Genomic DNA, 18,396 nt, shown 5'->3' on the forward strand with positions numbered 1-18,396 from the left:
GGAGGGTGAACCAACGGCAAAAGGAAGACCTTTCTCTCTGTCTCTCTCTCACTGTCCACTCTGCCTGTCAAAAAAAAAAAAAAAAAAAAAAAAAAGAAAGAGATGAACCCTAAGACTTTAATATGAAGAAGATGAAGGACAATAAAATGGAGTCATATCTCTTAACTTTACAAATATTAAAGTGGTAAATTAATCAGGATCATGTCAAAACTAAAAAGTGGTTGTATTTATAGCAGAAAGATAACAAATTTGCAATTTTATTTGTGATCATAATATTCTATGATGTAGTTAAGAATGTTATGCTACTATAGTTTTGATTATATGTGATTATTTTAAAATTTACTGTATATTAGTTCCCACAGGGGTCTTTTCAATTATTCCTTGTGAAACTTCATATTTTGTGAAGTATTAATCCTTAATAATACAAATTTAAAATATATTATCTCAAAAACTAAAGTTAAAAAAATAAAACTTTTAAAATTTGCAAAGCAAGCTTGCTTAGATAACTTACTAAGAAAACATAACCAGAATGTACTCAATGAGTAATATTTATTGTTGCTTTACATATTCAGTAATCTCTAAGAGCACCATGACTTCATTTGCTTAAAATACGCCATAACTTCTAACTTCACAGAAAATAACTTAAATCGAATGTATTGTGGGCCGGCGCCGCGGCTCACTAGGCTAATCCTCTGCCTTGCAGCGCCGGCACACTGGGTTCTAGTCCCGGTCAGGGCGCCGGATTCTGTCCCGGCTGCTCCTCTTCCAGGCCAGCTCTCTGCTGTGGCCCAGGAGTCCAGTGGAGGATGGCCAAGTGCTTGGGCCCTGCACCCCATGGGAGACCAGGTTAAGCACCTGGCTCCTGCCTTCGGATCATCGTGGTGTGTCGGCCGCAGTGCGCCAGCCGCGGCGTCCATTGGAGGGTGAACCAACGGCAAAGGAAGACCTTTCTGTCTGTCTGTCTCTCTCTCTCTCACTGTCCACTCTGCCTGTCAAAAAAAATGCATTGTGTTTTGCAGATAAACCATTCCACACTCACCCCATGTCCTCCTCATTCATGAAGCCATGAAGCTGAGTAATAATATGATCGAGTTATTTCTGCTAGAGTTGGCACAGGATCCTTTTTGAAAGAAAATAATGTTTGTCACATTTTTGCATTGCTATTTGGGAGCATTGTTGGATAACTTGCTGATTATCGCTACCATCATGACCAGCCGAGCACTTGGGAGTTCAATGTACGTCTTCCTTTTCTACTTATCCTTATCTGTTACCTGCTTCTCTAGTTCCATACCACTAGAATGCTTGTGGATGCTCTTTTGATTAAGGCGACTATTTCTTTCAATGGATGCATTACCCAAGTAATTTTTTTTCCAAATTAACAAAGTTGTCTGCCATTATTTTCTTAATAAGCTTTGTATCCCCATCTTTCTTAACCCTTTTTACTTCACTGACTCAAATAATTAATCTTTTGATGCTGCTATCCCGTAAGTTTCTTAAGTGCCTACATTCTTTCTCATTGTTATTATTTTCTCTTCTGATTCCATACAAGTGTTTTTTAAGCTGTCTTTGAATTCCCAGATCCTTTATTTTGCTTTATGCATTTTCCTATTGGTGATCTCTATTGTATTTTTCAGCCTCAAAATTTGTTTTTGAAATATGCAATAGTTCTTCAAAATGTTTGTGGAAATAGGCATGCTATAAACACTACACATGGATTCAAAAATATGCCTCAAAACAAACTTATATTTCAATTCCTTTTTTTGTCACAGACTTTTTAAAATAATCTTGTGTATAATTTCAGTCTTGCTGCTATTTTTTTTTCATTTTCAACCTTTATTATTTTTGTAACTTCCATAATGGTTTGTATCTTCTTGATGTTCACTAAGCTTCTTTAAAACAATTAGTTTGAGTTCTTCATCAAGCAGTTCATATATATCTATTTGGGGGTGTGAGTCTCCTACTAGGAGACTATTTTTCGCTTTTGCTGGACTTACAGTTCTTGTTTGTGTTTCCTCTAGCATCTATCTGTATCTTCATTTGAAGGAGGGACTTATCCCAGTCTTTGCAGACTGGTTTTATCTATGCATACCCTACATCAAAAGCACATTCAAGGCTCTGGGCAAGTGGTCTGGAATGGTCTAAGGGCGAGCTTAGTGCTGGAATCATTGGGCAAGCTCACCTGGTGTCTCAGCCCACGGGGTGATGGGCCTAGTGCCTGAGCCCATAAGATAGGACTTGGAGACTGGTTCCATAGGGGATAGACCTATTCAGAAGGTGCATAGCAGTTGGCCTAGTGCCTGGGTACATAGGATCTGGCCCTGAAGTTAACTCTGCAAGTGTTTCTGAGGACTTAAATGAGAAACTTACTGTTTATTCAAGCCTGGAAATATAGTCCTCAGGGGAAAACCTGCATTCATGGTATCTGCTCTGGATCTTGATTCTTCATAAATCATCCTAGAATCTTAATACATGGGACCAGCCTGACACTGGGGTCTAGTAGATATGCAGTCTGGAAACTAGGAGCATGAGTACCAGCCTAGAATCTAAAACTGGCTTGATGCTTGGGCAGGCATGGAGCCTGGGTCTGTGGGGACTGGGATGGAGACCAGGGCCTGCCAGAATTTGGCCTAGTGCCTGGAGCTATGGGGATTGCCATGGAGACTGAGTGCACTGAGGCAATCTCGCATACTGTGCATGTGGGTGCTGCCCTGGAATCTAAGTCTGTGAAGAATCACCTGGAAGTTGCTAGTCCTAGAACTTGAGTTTCTGGGGAAGGTCCAATGTTAGAGTCTACAAGAACAAGACTGGACCATAGCTGTTGATCTTGTGGTTCCAGGGTCTGGCCTAGAGCATGGGGCCCAAGGATACACCTGACTCTGGGGAGACCTGGAGCTTGTGTCTACTGGTTAAATTGAGGCCAGGGGTGCTGACCTTCAGCTGGAGTAGGGCCAGAGCCTCCTAAAGCCTAGAGCCTGTATCCACAAGATCCATTATAACACTAGAGAGGACTTGGAAACTCAGACGATAGATACATTCTTAAAGTTTTTATCCATATGGGTCAGCATGGAGGCTAGATCTGGTTATGGTCTGATGATTATGGCCATGTGGGCCAGTCTGGTACTGGGGAAAGCCTGAAACCTGGAGCTATGGGGCAGGCTTAGAGTCTGAGCCTGCAGAATCCTGCCTAGGACAGGAACACACTTGGAGACTTAGTGTATGGGTACTAGCTGGGAGTTAACATCTCTAGTCATCAGCTTGAAGGCTATGTCTGTGAACACCAGCCTAATGGTAAGGAAACAAGATCCTAGAGCTGAGGTTGGCCTGGTAGAGGGAGTGGTGTAGAGACTGGCACCATTATATTGGAGTGATGGCAGGGAAGTGTCTAAGACTGTCCTCCAGGCAATCTGGACCTTGTGTCTGCAGGACTCATCATGGCACTAAAGTGAGCCAGAAGCTCTGCCCACTGATACTGGTACTTAACTAGAGCCTGAGGCCACAGGGCTCTGCATAGCCCTGGGTTTTACTGGGCTAGGTCCAAAATTAGAGTCTGAGATAAAGGCCAGGCCTTCTCTCACTGGAAGGGAATCACTTTCCATTCCATGGCACCCAGGTTATGGGAGGAGTGAAGTAGTAAAGTAAAACCAACTTTCCTACCTTTTTCAACACATTTTTGCTCTTTCTGTGCCATATTCAGATGCTACAATCTCACTTGTTTTACATAGCTCATGTGAAGTTATTTTTGGACATGAGTATTTGTCAAATTGATGTTCAAGGGTGGGTGGTGGCTGAGTGCCAGATATTTCTATTATATCATGTTGCAGATATCATTACCCCAGTTTGAAAATTCTAATTGCTAGACTACACCACCAATTAGATACTAAGGACTAACTACAATAAACTCTACCAGTTACAGTGTGAAAAACATAATTTGTCAGGGTAAAGAGTTAAAATATATAAAATACATATTTTTCGTGTCTTTATTGAAATTGAAGTCTCAAAAATGAAGTACTTAGGGCTTCTCATTATGACAGATGTCTCAGTCAACATTATCCAAACCATGCAGTCTTTCCAATTTGTCCAGGTAATAATATTATAGCTCATTATGACTGGGATCATGTAGGACTGAATTAGTTCCAGAATGTCAGAGCTGGGAGGACCCTGAAAATTATCTGATCCATACCCCTTGCATACAGGCTTGGAGAAGTCTAGCAAGAGAAAGATAGAGGTTAAGGGTCTCTCTCTTCAAAGGCTGTAACATTTGATAATAGCACACAACTTCTCTGTGCCTGCTGCAGGGATCAAATCGACTCTGTGCACAGAATTTCATTCAGCAAATAACTTCAAACAAGAGTCTAATTCCTTTCAAACCATTTGTCTTGGCACCATACTCTCCTCATAGCATTCTTCATATCTGTGTTTCTCAATGTATAGATGAGGGGGTTGAATAAGGGGGCAATCATGGTATAAAATAGAGCAAACACCTTGTCTTCACTAACAGAATCAGCCATAGGGACATAGGTGAAAATGAGGGGCAAGAAGAACATGAACACAACAGTGATGTGAGAGCCACAGGTGGAGAGGGCTTTGCGCCGGCTCTTGGCTGAGTGGCTCCTCAGGGTGTTCAGGATGATGATGTAAGAAATTACCAAGGCAACAAAGGTCAAAATAGACAACACCCCTGTGGTGGTGATGATTATAATAACCAAGAGCGTAGTGTCAGTGCAGACCAGCTTCAACAAGGGAAATATATCACAGAAAAAGTGATCTATCCGATTGGGGCCACAGAAGGGAACATTGATAATAATCACTACATGCAAGAGTGAGTGGATAAAAGCTCCAGTAATAGAGACCATCACAAGGACACAGCACACCTTTCTGCTCATGATGACTGTGTAGTGAAGTGGCCTGCAGATGGCTACGTAACGGTCATAAGCCATGGCCACCAAGATGAATATCTCAGTGGCACCAAAAAAGTGAGCGCAAAACATCTGTGCCATGCAGCCATTGTAGGAAATGGTGTTCAGCTGGATCAACAGGTCTATGATCAGTTTGGGAGCAACTGTGGAAGTGAAGCAAACATCCATGAATGACAAGTGGCTGAGGAAAAAATACATGGGCTGTTCACCGAGGTGGCTTCCCCTGATGGTGAAAAGAATGAGTAGGTTTCCAGAGAGAATTGCAAAATAGCAAAGGGAGACCAGCACAGATCCGGCAGCCTTTCCATTCTCACCAGGAAAAAGCCCCAGAAGGATAAATTCTGTGATGTTTTCCATTACTTTGGCAGTTTTGATTATTTAGGAGCTGAAGTTATTATACCTGAAATACTAGCCTTTTTGAGTCATTGACATATTTTCAAAGTCATTCACATACAAGGACACTTCAAAGAGATCATAGAAAAATGATACAAAAGATTTGGAATCCATATATGGTTTTTTCATAGCATGCATTTCATGAACCTTATGAAGATCTACTTGTGTATGGATTTCACAAATTATCCCAAAATAAATCTAAGTCCACTTTCCATGAACTTTTAAAAATTCTCTCATATTCCATAAATATGTGTGGATGATTTCCTATTATTCAATCAATGTAACCAATGATATAGATAGCAATAAACAAAATATATACAATCTCTACTCACAAGTACAGTTCATTAGAGCAGATACAGAGTAACAATATTAGCACAAATAATCAACTAATTGTAACTGTGATCAATTCCAAAGTCTCACACTCATTCAACACTGAATGAGAAGGGGAATACTTAAAAATCAAAACATAGTTTTCAGTTTGAGATGCAATTTCAGCATTACAGATTAAGAATAGTTTTTAAATATCCAGTATGTATAAAATTGACCAAGTTTTCTGTCATTCAAATGTAGGAAAGATTCTGTAATTCTCAGTCCTTCACGGTGACTGAAACTGCTAAATCCTAAAAGTTTGGTACTGTCAATGGACACTCATCATTTTAAATATTGTGTTATCAATAATCAATGGACTCATTATCTTAAATATTATATCTCTAGACTTAAATGGATTCATTATTGAAATATCTCTTGGTAACAAACTCAGAAACTGCCTTTGGTTTTCATAATCATTTTTTAAAGTGGAGGAAAGCAAAGAACAACAAGCAAAGTGTTAGTTCCTTGTATGGGCTTCAAATGTGGCTATGAATTCCTGGGATTTACTTGATTTCTCAGTTCATTTTCCAGTATGATCCAGGAGTCATCATCATTTTCATCTGAGAGTTCTGTTCTCCATCATCTACTTTTATGACAGCATCGTGGAGAGACAAATTGCATCCAGAGTTCTTCACTTGATCAATTTCACCACCTTGTACATCTTTGAATTGAAACATCATTTTTTCTATCACTCTTACTACATGTCCATAGGCCAAATCCTAGAATATTTCAGTTAAAAAATATTTAACAAAAATATGACACCACATATCTTACTTCCTTTCTTCAAGTATTACTAACTTGGCGGCTAGTATTTTTAAAAACAATAAAACCTGAACATTGATGCAAACTTGTCAGAATTGTTGTAAAAGATTAGAAGGACTTAGTCATGCCCTTTATGTTGTTAATATGAAAATGTTTTAGAAAAACCACATTTAACATACAAAGATAATTTGATAGGATTTTTATAAGATTTTAGAGGCTTCGTGGACTTGTGATTGAATTCCATCCAAGGACCGAGTGATTTTATGCAAAATCTCTGAAAAATATCTACTGTCACATAAACATAAGCCCAATTGCAATGAACCTGAGTTGTGGTATGATTATTAAGTAAAAATTAAAAGTTATTCTAAACTTTGAGTCAACTATAATGTCCTTGAAAATGGAAGCCTCACTTCAAATATAGAATTTTATTGTAAGATATAAAAAACAAAAATCAGATTTTTCCTTGTTTATGGCTCATGATTAAGGAGGATACAGATTCAAGAAGTTATTTCTTTACAAGTCAAGCAATAATGTCAATAATTAAAACCAAAAACCTGAAAAAGCTTTTAGAAAAACTTGAATATTCCAAAATGAGGAGCCTGAGCTGAGGTATAGCAGGTAAAGCCACCATCTGCAGTGCTGGCATCCCATATGGGCGTTAGTTCGAGCTTCTGCTGCTCCACTTCTGATCCAGCTCTCTGCTATGGCCTGGGAAAGCAGTAGAAGATGGCCCAAGTCCTTGGGCCCCTGCATCTACCTGGGAGACCTTGAAGAATTTCCTGGCTCCTGGCTTCAGATCAGCACAGCTCTGGCTGTTGCAGCCATCCGGGGAGTGAAATAGCAGATGGAAGACCTCATTGTCTCTCTCTCTCTCTCTCTCTCTCTCTCTCTGCCTCCCTCCCTCCCTCCCCCTCCTCTCTGCCTCTCTGTAACTCTGCCTTTCAAATAAATAAATAAATAAATCTTTTTAAAAATCCAAAATGAACAAATAATTGATACCTGTCATAATTAAGCTACTTTTTAAAGGAAGAGCAAAGAGGATAAGCATAGCTTTTCAGATATTGAGGGACATTATAAGCCTATGGCCACTAAAGAAGTGCTATAATAGACATATTGCAGGTCTCAAGGACAGTTGTAAACAAACAGATAAGGTAGTGGATTTCAGTTCATGTTTAAAATAACATTTCAAAATAATGAACTTTTCAGTAATTCAATTAGAACTTAGAAGTTTCCGCCTGAAAAATCTCCTTAGTCACAAAAAAAATGTATTTCAGAATGTTCAAAGATCCAGAAATATCAAATAAAACAAAAATAAATATTGAAAGAACAATTAGGAAAATGGGTTTATATCTCAAGATTGGTAGAATGTTTTTAAAAAGCACAAAAAAACAAATTTATAAATAAAACAATGATTTTAAATATTCTATATGACAAAATTACATTGAGTAACATATTTTCATGACTGCCAGAATGACAATAAGCATTTATAACTCTTACAAATCATTAAAATGAACATAAGTAACCAAATTTAAGAGTGAAACACATTTGAATGGAGAATATACATAAAGAAAATTATAATTGGCTAAGAGAATATATAAAAATTATCAAGCTGATTGGAATCAGGAAAATGCAAATAAGAATAAGACACTAGTTTCATCCATCAGCTCTGTAAAATTAAAATTAAAAAGCCTATCAGTATAAAATTTGATGGTGATTGAGGGAATAAGCATTTGGCCCAGAAATCCACCCAAAAAGCCTTCAGAATATATATGTGGGAGCCTTTTCTTATTTGAAAGGGAAATTATCTAAACATTTGACAATAATAGAAATAATATATGTATCTCATTTTACACCTTTAACTGAATTTGGATTTTATATGCATTAAATTGTATGACTCTCATTAGATTTTTAGATTACTGATGCCTGTTGAATAAATCCTGTATAAATCTCGTTAGACTTTCAGATTCCTGATGTACTTTGAATAGATTACAAGATGATCATTAAATCTAACAAATAATCTTAAGGACTCGATTTATCATTTGCTTTTTATGGCTCCTTGTTTTGCTGATCTCACACTAGCTCTTTTTATAGTTTTAAAGGGAATAGAATATTCATATGCAACAGATAAGAAAGATGCTTTAATACCAAGATGTGTCATGCATATGAAATATGTGTGCTAAATAAAGATATGATTGTACTTAAACTTCCAAAGACTAAAAATGACCAGTCTGTTGTAAGAAGACCATTAATAAAATCTACATTGGACAAAATCCAAAGGGACAGTAAGGATATATTCCCCACAGGAAAACTTATTAAAAATGGGGAAAAATAAAGGAAAATATTCAATCTGATTTTCAAGGTCATTTAGTTTCCTTAGTCTCACAGAACATTCTAAGAAAACAGCACTGCTCCTCATGTGGGATCTCTGTCCTTAATGTACTGTACATTTTGATTTAATGCTATAACTAGTACTCAAACAGTATGTTTCACTTTGTGTTTCTATGTGGGTGCAAACTGTTGAAATCTTTATACTAAATTGATCTTCTGTATATAAAGAGAATTGAAAATGAATCTTGATGTGAATGGAAGGGGAGAAGGAGCGGGAGAGGGGAGGGTTGAGGGTGGGAGGGAAGTTATGGGAGGGGGAAGCCATTGTAATCCATAAGCTGTACACTGGAAATTTATATTCATTAAATAAAAGTTAAAAAAATAAAATAAATAAAATAAAATAATAAAGAAAATCACAAAAAAAAAAAAGAAAAGAAAACAGCACTAACTTTCAGCTCCTAAAATAAAACTGGTCATTGTGTCCACAGGGAGGCAGATTGTTGCCATGGGTGAGAGTTCTCAAGGAAGAATCCATGGGTTCCAACTTGTGGTCTACCATTGAAGTGTTGATAGTCTTAGACAAGTCACACAACACTCTGTGCTTGGCTTTGTCATCTGTAAAGCTGATAATAGAACCTACCACAGAGCACTGCTGTGGGAATCAAATGAAAATACCATACACAACATTTGTACATACATATGTGTATCTAGTACATTCTCAGAATTAACTAAGTATTATTTCATTTATTATCTGTTTAAGAAGCATCACTACTCTAACAATTTCTATGACAAAGAAAGCTCAGGGAATTAATTTTCTCCAGTGAGTGCAGCATGCCACTGAATAAATTTCTACAGAAGTTATGAAGCATTTTGGTATTTAATCTCTACTAAAACCTAAAATGAGCACTAGGAGATGTGCTAGGCAATAAAATTTAACATTTCACATATTAGAAAATTGAAATCAAAGTATCACATTTCTCCAAAAGGCATATCTATCTATCTTTTATAAAGAGACATATTTTTAAAGAGACATGTTTTTAAAGAGGCATATCTTTTGTAAAGAGACATAATTAAATCAAAAACTTTAGGAAATTTTCATTTTAATCATATCCCTATATTCTACCTGGTTCATTCTGTGATTTTATCGAATTTTTTATATGTTCCGAGAAATTCAAAAGTTTGTAGAAAGTGGAGTAAAAGATAAATTTATTGTGGTTAAAAAAATTTATGTGTGTGGTCATTTTTTTGTGTTGATGAAAATTTTTGAACCCATGCATAACATTTTTATGATATGCTTTTTCATGAACTCTTGGAAGATCTCATATATATATATATATATATATATATATATATATGTGTGTGTGTGTATGTATATACATATATATATATATACATATAAAAATCTTTGTTAAAGAAACAGATTTTTTTATAATTTAAAGATCTCCAAATATGGCCACTAAGATATTTTTCTGTAATGCACACCTTTAAGCTAACTGTCAGAGATTATTGCAAAATCTTGCATAACAGATGATACACTGAGGCAAGAGATTAACACATGAGTCTTGATCTGCCACTCCCATTATGTGATTTAGGAAAAGTTCCTCAAATTCTATAGCTTCCTATTTCCTCAGTAACTTTCCTAAATCATCCCAGCTGTAAAAAACTAATGTTTACGTTCTGATCTATTAATAGTGCAACAATTAATTTATCAAAATTGATTTCTGTATTTGACTTCCTATTTTATTCTGCTATTGCTAAACTTCTTTGATGTTTCAAACACTTATAATTTTTATCATTGTTTTTCAATCTGAAGTAGAGTAACCCATGCCACACAGTTCTCTTAGCCTCCTTTCCTAGACAGTCACAAATTTGAAATTAGGATTTTTAAATAGTATTCCATGTCAATTTGCTATTAGAACAGAGTGCTTGAAATTGTCTGGTACATTATTAAAACATTAAGTAATGAAATAAACTAGAAGAATACAAAGATCATAAAATGATTCTCAGCCACAAAAAATTGTCAGAATACATATTTGTAAAAAATAATTTTCTCAGAAAATCAGAAATAAAAATAGATGATTCTAGGAATATTTTAAAAAATGACCTTACTTAATTTTACTTAAAATTAAGCATGGAAAATATGAAGGAAGAATAAAATGTGGAAATAGGAAAATAAAATTATAAGAACTCACATGCTTGCTTTCAATCAATTCCAGTCAGCATTCGAAGCGATATGTTTCTTTCTTGAACTCATGACCAAAAAATGGTGAAAAAAACCCATCCTAATCCAATGAAATAAATAGATAATTAGGAGGAAAAACAATAAAAGAAGCTTTGTGGTTTGTATCTATCTTTCACATATATTTCAAATAATCATACTTTAAAAAAACTAATATTATATGTACTCAAAATTACATCACAAAATTTCAGGGGAAATCCAGCTGTATCTGGGTCTTTTGCTTTTTTCTCTCTTCTTTCCCCAGAATAATGAAAGTTTGAAGGCTCAGAGTCTAGAGACTCGTGGAGAAGCTGCAAGTACCACTGAAAGGAGCATTTAAAGGACCTGGAAAGGGATTTGGATGCAACCCCAGTAGATAATCCCCATGGCAATTCTTGGATAAGTGTAAAAATAAGCTGTTGTGATTTTAACTTGCTGTTGGTTTTTCAAATGCATTTTTCTTCAAATTATTTTAATTTGCTTTAAACGTATCAAAAAGTTTAAAGCAGTCGACTCACTATCCAGGAAATAAACCCTTTTACATTATAGATAGAAGGATGGAGAGACAGATGATCAATAGTACACACAAGAGCAAAGGTCAAGTTCTAAGTTATTTCTGTGTGTGTGTGCAAATAACCTATATAACCTTTTATACTGTATTATATATAATTGTTCTCTGCTTCCACTATGAGGTTGATCATCTATGACTATTGAATGCATGTGAGTAGAGAGTTAGCCAGCAATTAAGACACCCATCACCTGTGTTAGGGTCTCTGGGTTTGCTTCCTGGAGCTATCTCTGGCTTGATCTCCCTACTAATGCAGCCCCTGAGAGGCAGTGGTGCAGGCCCCAGTTACTGTTTTCCTGCCACCCTTTGTGATACCTGGTCTGTGTTCCCAGCTTCAGTGCTGGCCTTTGTGGGCATTTGGGGAGTAAGCAAGTGGATGGGAGTTCTCTCCCCCTCTTTGTCTCTTTGCCTTTCAAATAAATGTTAAAAAATTAAAACATAGTAAAGGCATTTATTTGTTCTTAACATAATTAAGGTCAAACTTAAATGCCTTCATTTCCATAAAGCATATCCTAATTTTTACTATCTTTCCTACAACCACAGTCCACACCCAGTCATTCCATTGCATTTCCAATACTTCATTTATCCAGATCACTTGATTCCCCTTATACTTATAGTCCGATATTCTGGTTTTAATATTAGAGTTCTTCTCCTAACTTCTCAATAGATTTTTTAAAAAGTGAAATTACATCTACTCTTTCTCTCCTTTATGTAATAAGTTAAACTTTATGATGGCAAGGGTAATAGCAATAATTTTGAACATTATAAAGTGCCAAAATTTTAAAGCATTTTGAAGTTTAGTGCATCCAATGACCCTATGATATGAGGCAACTAATTTTTCCACTGAGCAACAGTAGATAATTTGACAATGGAGCAAATAATGAATAAGTCAGAACTTCACCTCTGCTAAGATAGTTCACTGGCGTTACAATGACTATGACCAATCTGAATACACTTTATACATAACACGTTTTAGGCACAATATGCTAACTTAGGAATGTCTGTCAATAATATGACTACATTTCTACACTTTATACATAGTAGGCATTTAATAAATATTTCTGAATATTCAATTTAAAGACAGTAATAGCTGCTAGTGTTGTGGCATAGTGGGTTAAGACTCCAACAGGAATGCCAGCATGCCAAACGGGCATCTGTTCATGTCCAGGATGCTCCATTTCTGATCTGCCTCACTGATAATGACCTGGAAAAAGCCATGGAAATTGGCCAAAGTGTTCAGATCCCTGCTACCCACGTGGGAGACCTGGAAGAAGCTCCTGGCTCCTGGTTTCTGCCTGGCCCAGTCCTGGCTATTGAGAGTGAACCAGAAATGGCTGATCTCTTTCTCTGTCCCTCTCACTAGATAACTCTGCTTTTCAAATAAATAAACAAACATTTATAAAACCACAGAAGATAAAACTATATACTGAATATTTCTAAACCATGATTGATTTTTGAATATTATGCCTAGGATTCACATAAAATTCTCAAATATGGTTCCTTGGAATTGAGGATTATCAGCTATGTATTTTCTCCAAATCATATAGTTCATTCATAGCTGAAATTCCACAGCAACAACAAAGTAAATTATTGAGAATTTTTTCATAGATTTAATTATTTGAGGATGACAAAGGAACATATGCTTTTAATTATTTTTTTCTTTAACTACATTTATAATTGTGCTTTCCTTACTTAAATCCACTGACTATATAATCCATCTTTTTAATTGTGATGTCAGAAATATGGTAGGAAAGAATGATCATTTTCAAGTGTGTGTGTGTAAATAGCTACAGGAAATGTCTGAAGGATGCAAATGGAACATAATGTTGCATCTAAATTATAAACACAGTAAATATTCAAAAGAATGAGAGAAAATTTTATGTGACGTATGTTTACCAGATATCCAGCAATGTTTATCATCAGAAAAACCAGGGTGTCTGAGGTTGAATTCCATATCTACCATTAACCAGCTATTGATTTCTTACAGGAATTCAGTAATAAAATAATAATATGTATTTCTCACATGTAATAAGGAATATGTTAAGAATTTATTATTATAATTATTATTGTTATTATTATTAGAAACTCACCAATGTAATTTGTTCAACAAAGTAGCATAGCAAACTTAGAAACATTTCATAGATAAAGCATTTAGATCACAGTCTCTAAAGTGAAGTAACGGTGTATCAGAACAATATAATACAATAACATAACACAAAACTGAAATTGAAATTCCTGTTCCCATTTTAAGTCCCCATATATGATTTTCACATGCTCATGCATGTAGATAATTCGTTATTACTGAATTGATTGTGAAAGATATTTGATGGGGGCTGGTGCTGTGGCGCTATGGGTAAAGCCTCCCCTTCCAGCACTGGCATCCATATGGGCACTGGTTCAAGTCCCAGCTGCTCCACTTCCCCTCCAGCTCTCTGCTATGGCCTGGGAAAGCAGTGGAGCATGGTCCAAGTCCTTGGGCCCCTGCATCCCTGTGGGAGCCCCAGAAGAAGCTCCTGGCTTCTGCTTCAGATTCACGCAGCTCTGGCCGTTGCGGTCAACTAAAGAGTGAACCGGCAAATGGAAGCCTCTCTCTCTCTGCCTCTCCTTCTCTCTACATAGCTCTGAATTTCAAATAAGTAAATAAATCTTCAAAAAGAAAAGAAAGATATTTGATGAAGATCATATTTAGTTGGAACAAATAATTTTGAATTTATTAAAATAACATTAATCTTTAATCTAATGTCCTCTACCAGGCCTAGGAAATGTGAATTTTCTTATGGATAATATTTTGGTAGAGTACGAAAATGTAGCTTACTTAATAGAAAGAGTAAAATCATTCTCATTTAAGAAATAAAATTCTACATTCTCTGGTTCTGGTGCTAAAACCAAAAATTTTCAAAGCTCCTTTATCACTATGGTAAGCTTACTCCCACATCGCTCACCAAGTTTCATGCCCTAACTCTTGGACTAGAAATATGGTAATATATCACACCTATATTGTATTACATGGAAAGAGTATTTCAAAAATGTAATTAAGCTTATTAATCTGCTGACTTTAATAATACGGTTGGACACAATCAAATCTCATAAACTCCTTGAAAACTAGTAGCTTTCCCTGGATGATTACAGATTAACTCAGATAGCTGTGAAGTACAAGAATTCCATCAATGACTGCTGGCTTTGACCATGAAGGAGCTCCTTGTGAGAACCTCTAAGAGATGAGAGTGACCCAAAACTGACATCCAGCAAGGAAATCTTGGCCTAAGTCATACAGACCCGAAGAGTTATATTCTTCCAACAACCTGGGTCACTCCTTTCCAAAAACCAGGTCCTCAAGGGAACTGAGTTCCTGAAAGTATTAACAACAGAAAACTTCACCTCTTAGATCGCACAATGACATATGTTAGGCATTGGTTCTGTACATATTGCATCTATTGAATCCAAAGCGTAACTTCTCACAACTTCACCAAGCTGACTTCTAGCACAGTCCTTAGCAGAGCTCTTAACAGGTATTTTCTCTGTCCTATCAGGCTTACCGCTTATGGCTGAAAGTCAAAACTGTAAAAACAGTGAACTCTGAAATCATGAGAACACTTCCACATCTTCTTTGCCTTCAAAAGTTACCATGTTCTTAACAATGTTTATAGGATATTATGTTCGTGTATTAGATAGTTTGCAAGCACTTAAATGCTGCCCTAGGTAGTAGCTGAGAATAGACAGAAAACAGACCTATACTATATCTAAAGCATTTATCGTTTCTCTCTCTTTTTTTAAAGATTTGATTTTTTTTTAGACAGGCAGAGTGGACAGTGAGAGAGAGAGAGAGAGAGAGAGAGAGAGAAAGGTCTTCCTTTGCTGTTGGTTCACCTTCCAATGGCCACCGTGGCCGGAGTGCTGTGGCCAGCGCCCCGTGCTGATCTGAAGGCAGGAGCCAGGTGCTTCTCCTGGTCTCCCATGGGGTGCAGGGCCCAAGCACATGGGCCATCCTCCACTGCACTCCCGGGTCATAGCAGAGAGCCAGCCTGGAAGAGGGGCAACCGGGACAGAATCCAGAGCCCCGACTGGGACTAGAACCCGGTGTACCAGCGCTGCAAGGCAGAGGATTAGCCTATTGAGCAGTGGCGCCAGCCAAGATTTGATTATTTTATCTGAAAGGCAGAGTTACAGAGAAAGAGGTAGGGACAAGGAGAGAGAGAGAGAGAGAGATCCACTGTTTAACTCCCCAAAAGGTCCCAATAGCTGAAGCTGAGCAGACCAGAAGCCAGGAGCTAGAAACTTCTGGGTTTCCCATGTGGGTACAGGAGCCCAAGCACTCGGGCCGTCCTCTGCTGGTTTTCTAGGCACATTAGCAGGGAGCTGGATTAGAAGTGGAGCAAATAGAACTTAAACCAGCGCCCATATGTGATGTCCACATCACAGGAGGCAGCTTTACCTGCTACACCACAGTGTAAGCCCTAAGTATTTATCATTTCTGGTAAGAAAAACTTACTGCCAACTTCAAGGTGTCAGAAATATGATATAATGAACCTGCCATCAGGTGGAAGATGGTTCTCTTAGGGACTGATGTTTCATTAAGTACCCAAGTATGGAATCTGATACAAGAAAACTGATATTCAGAAGTGGCTAAAGGCAGGTCGGTGTTTACAATTGGAAGCCACACCAGTCCTTACAACTACAGACACTCCGCATGTGTGCATGTTGTGTCATCATTAGAGGATCCTCAGGATGGACTGTAACAGAGAATACTTCATCAACATCACGTGCATATTTAAAGCCTACTCTTCGGTGAATGTTAACTAGAGCTCACATCAACAGATCTTTTCACATAACTCCACTTTAACAGATCTACTCATGTCAATATTTTCCAGACCACTTTTCCAATTCTTTTTTTCATCCAGACCCTTGATCAATAATTCAAGCACTTGCTACTGAACCTGAATCAATATGTACCCATGATCCAGGAAATATCTTCCTCTATAAAAAATGAAAAAAAAAATGTTTACTATTCTGGACTTGCCCACTAGCTAAAATTCCCTTATGCTATTTACATTTCAGGCCATCATCAAATTGAACAATCCTGGGCAGATAATATTTTAAGATAAATGATAATGTATTGTGCCTTGTCAATAAACCACACAATAATCTTCTCCTCCTCTTTCAATTCATCATAAAATGCTCCATATGAAACCATATATTTGAGTTGATATAAATGGCCTCAACTCTCCAGTTAAAAGATATGGACTGGCTGAATAGTTTAAAAAACAAGACCCATCTAATTTTTGTATACAAGAAACACATTTCACCAACAAAGTTACACTCAGAATGAAAGTTAAAGGATGGAAAAATATATTCCATGCTCACAGAAACCAAAAAAGAGCTGGAGTTGCCATTTTAATATCAGACAAAATAGACTTCATCATAAAACTCTTAAAAGAGATGAAGAAGGTCACTATGTAATGATTAAGGGATCAATTCAACAGGAAAATGCAACTATAATAAATGTTTATTCACCCAACTGCAGGGTGTCTAGCTATTTAAAAGAAATGTTAATGGATCTAAAGGTAGACATAGACTTCAGAACAATAGAAACAGGGGGCTTCAATACCCCATTTTCAGCAACTGACAGATGAACCAGGCAGAAAATCAGCAAGGAAACCACAGAGTTAATTGACAGCATAGAACAAATGGACCTAGTGGATATCCACAGAACTTTTCACCCCTCAGTGGCAGAATGTGCATTCTTCTCATCAGTGCATGGACCACTCTCTAGGGTAGACCATATGCTAGGCCACATAGCAAGTCTCAGCAAAATCAAACAATTGAAATTATTCCATTCATCTTCTTAGACCACAATGGAATAAAACTGGAAATCAACAAGTCAAGAATCTCTAGAACATATGTAAAAATATGGAGACTGAACAACATGTTGGTGAATAAACAGTGGGTCATAGAACAAAATCAAAGGAGAAATCAAAAAAAACTTCTGGAAACAAATGAACATGACAATAAATTATATCAAAACCTATGGGATACAACAAAAACAGTGTTAAGAGGGAAGTTCATTGGCCAGCACCCACCGCGGCTCAATAGGCTAATCCTCTGCCTGTGGCACCGGCACCCCAGGGTTCCAGTCCTGGTCAGGGTGCCGGATTCTGTTCTGGTCACTCCTCTTCCTGTCCAGCTCTCTGCTGTGGCCCAGGAGTGCAGTGGAGGATGGCCCAAGTCCTTGGGTCCTGCCCCTGCACGGCCTTCTGCATGGGAGACCAGGATAAGCACCTGGCTCCTGGCTTCGGATCAGCACAATGCACCAGCCGCAGCATGCCAGCTGTACCAGCCATTGGAGGTTGAACCAACAGAAAAGGAAGACCTTTCTCTCTGTCTCTCTCTCTCTCACTGTCCACTCTGCCTGTCAAAAAAAAGAGAGAAGTTCATAGCAATTGGTGCCTACATGAAGAAACTAGATAAACACCAACAAATAGCCAAAATTAGTAGGAGTAAATAAATAATTAAAATTAGAGAAGAAATAAACAAAACTGAAACCAAAAAAGTTATACAAAAATTCAGTGAAATGAAAAGCTGGTTTTATGAAAAAATAAATAAATTGATACACTATCGGTACAGCTAAAAAAAACAAATCAATAAAATGAGAAATGAAAAAGGAAATGTAACAATAGACATCACAGAAATAAAGGGAATCATCAGAATTTAGTATAAAGAGATATATGCCAACAAACTAGGAAACCTTGAAGAAACAGGTTCCTAGAATGATACAATCTACCAAAATTAAGTCATGAAGCTATAGGCAACCTAAACAGACCAACAACCAAGACTGAAATTGAATC

The 18,396-nt window shown here is 37.1% G+C and overlaps 1 protein-coding gene across 1 annotated transcript; it reads right to left on the minus strand.

The window, feature by feature from the left end:
* Nucleotides 1-4,352: 4,352 nt before the first annotated feature.
* On the minus strand, nt 4,353-5,273 carry LOC133763675 (olfactory receptor 4P4-like). Its single transcript, XM_062197468.1, has one exon. It carries the CDS (start codon nt 5,271-5,273, stop codon nt 4,353-4,355), a length of 921 nt encoding a protein of 306 aa, XP_062053452.1.
* Between the last annotated feature and the right edge of the window lie 13,123 nt (nt 5,274-18,396).

This window comes from Lepus europaeus, chromosome 7 (assembly GCF_033115175.1).
Source record: "Lepus europaeus isolate LE1 chromosome 7, mLepTim1.pri, whole genome shotgun sequence".
Taxonomy (NCBI): Eukaryota; Metazoa; Chordata; class Mammalia; order Lagomorpha; family Leporidae; genus Lepus; species Lepus europaeus.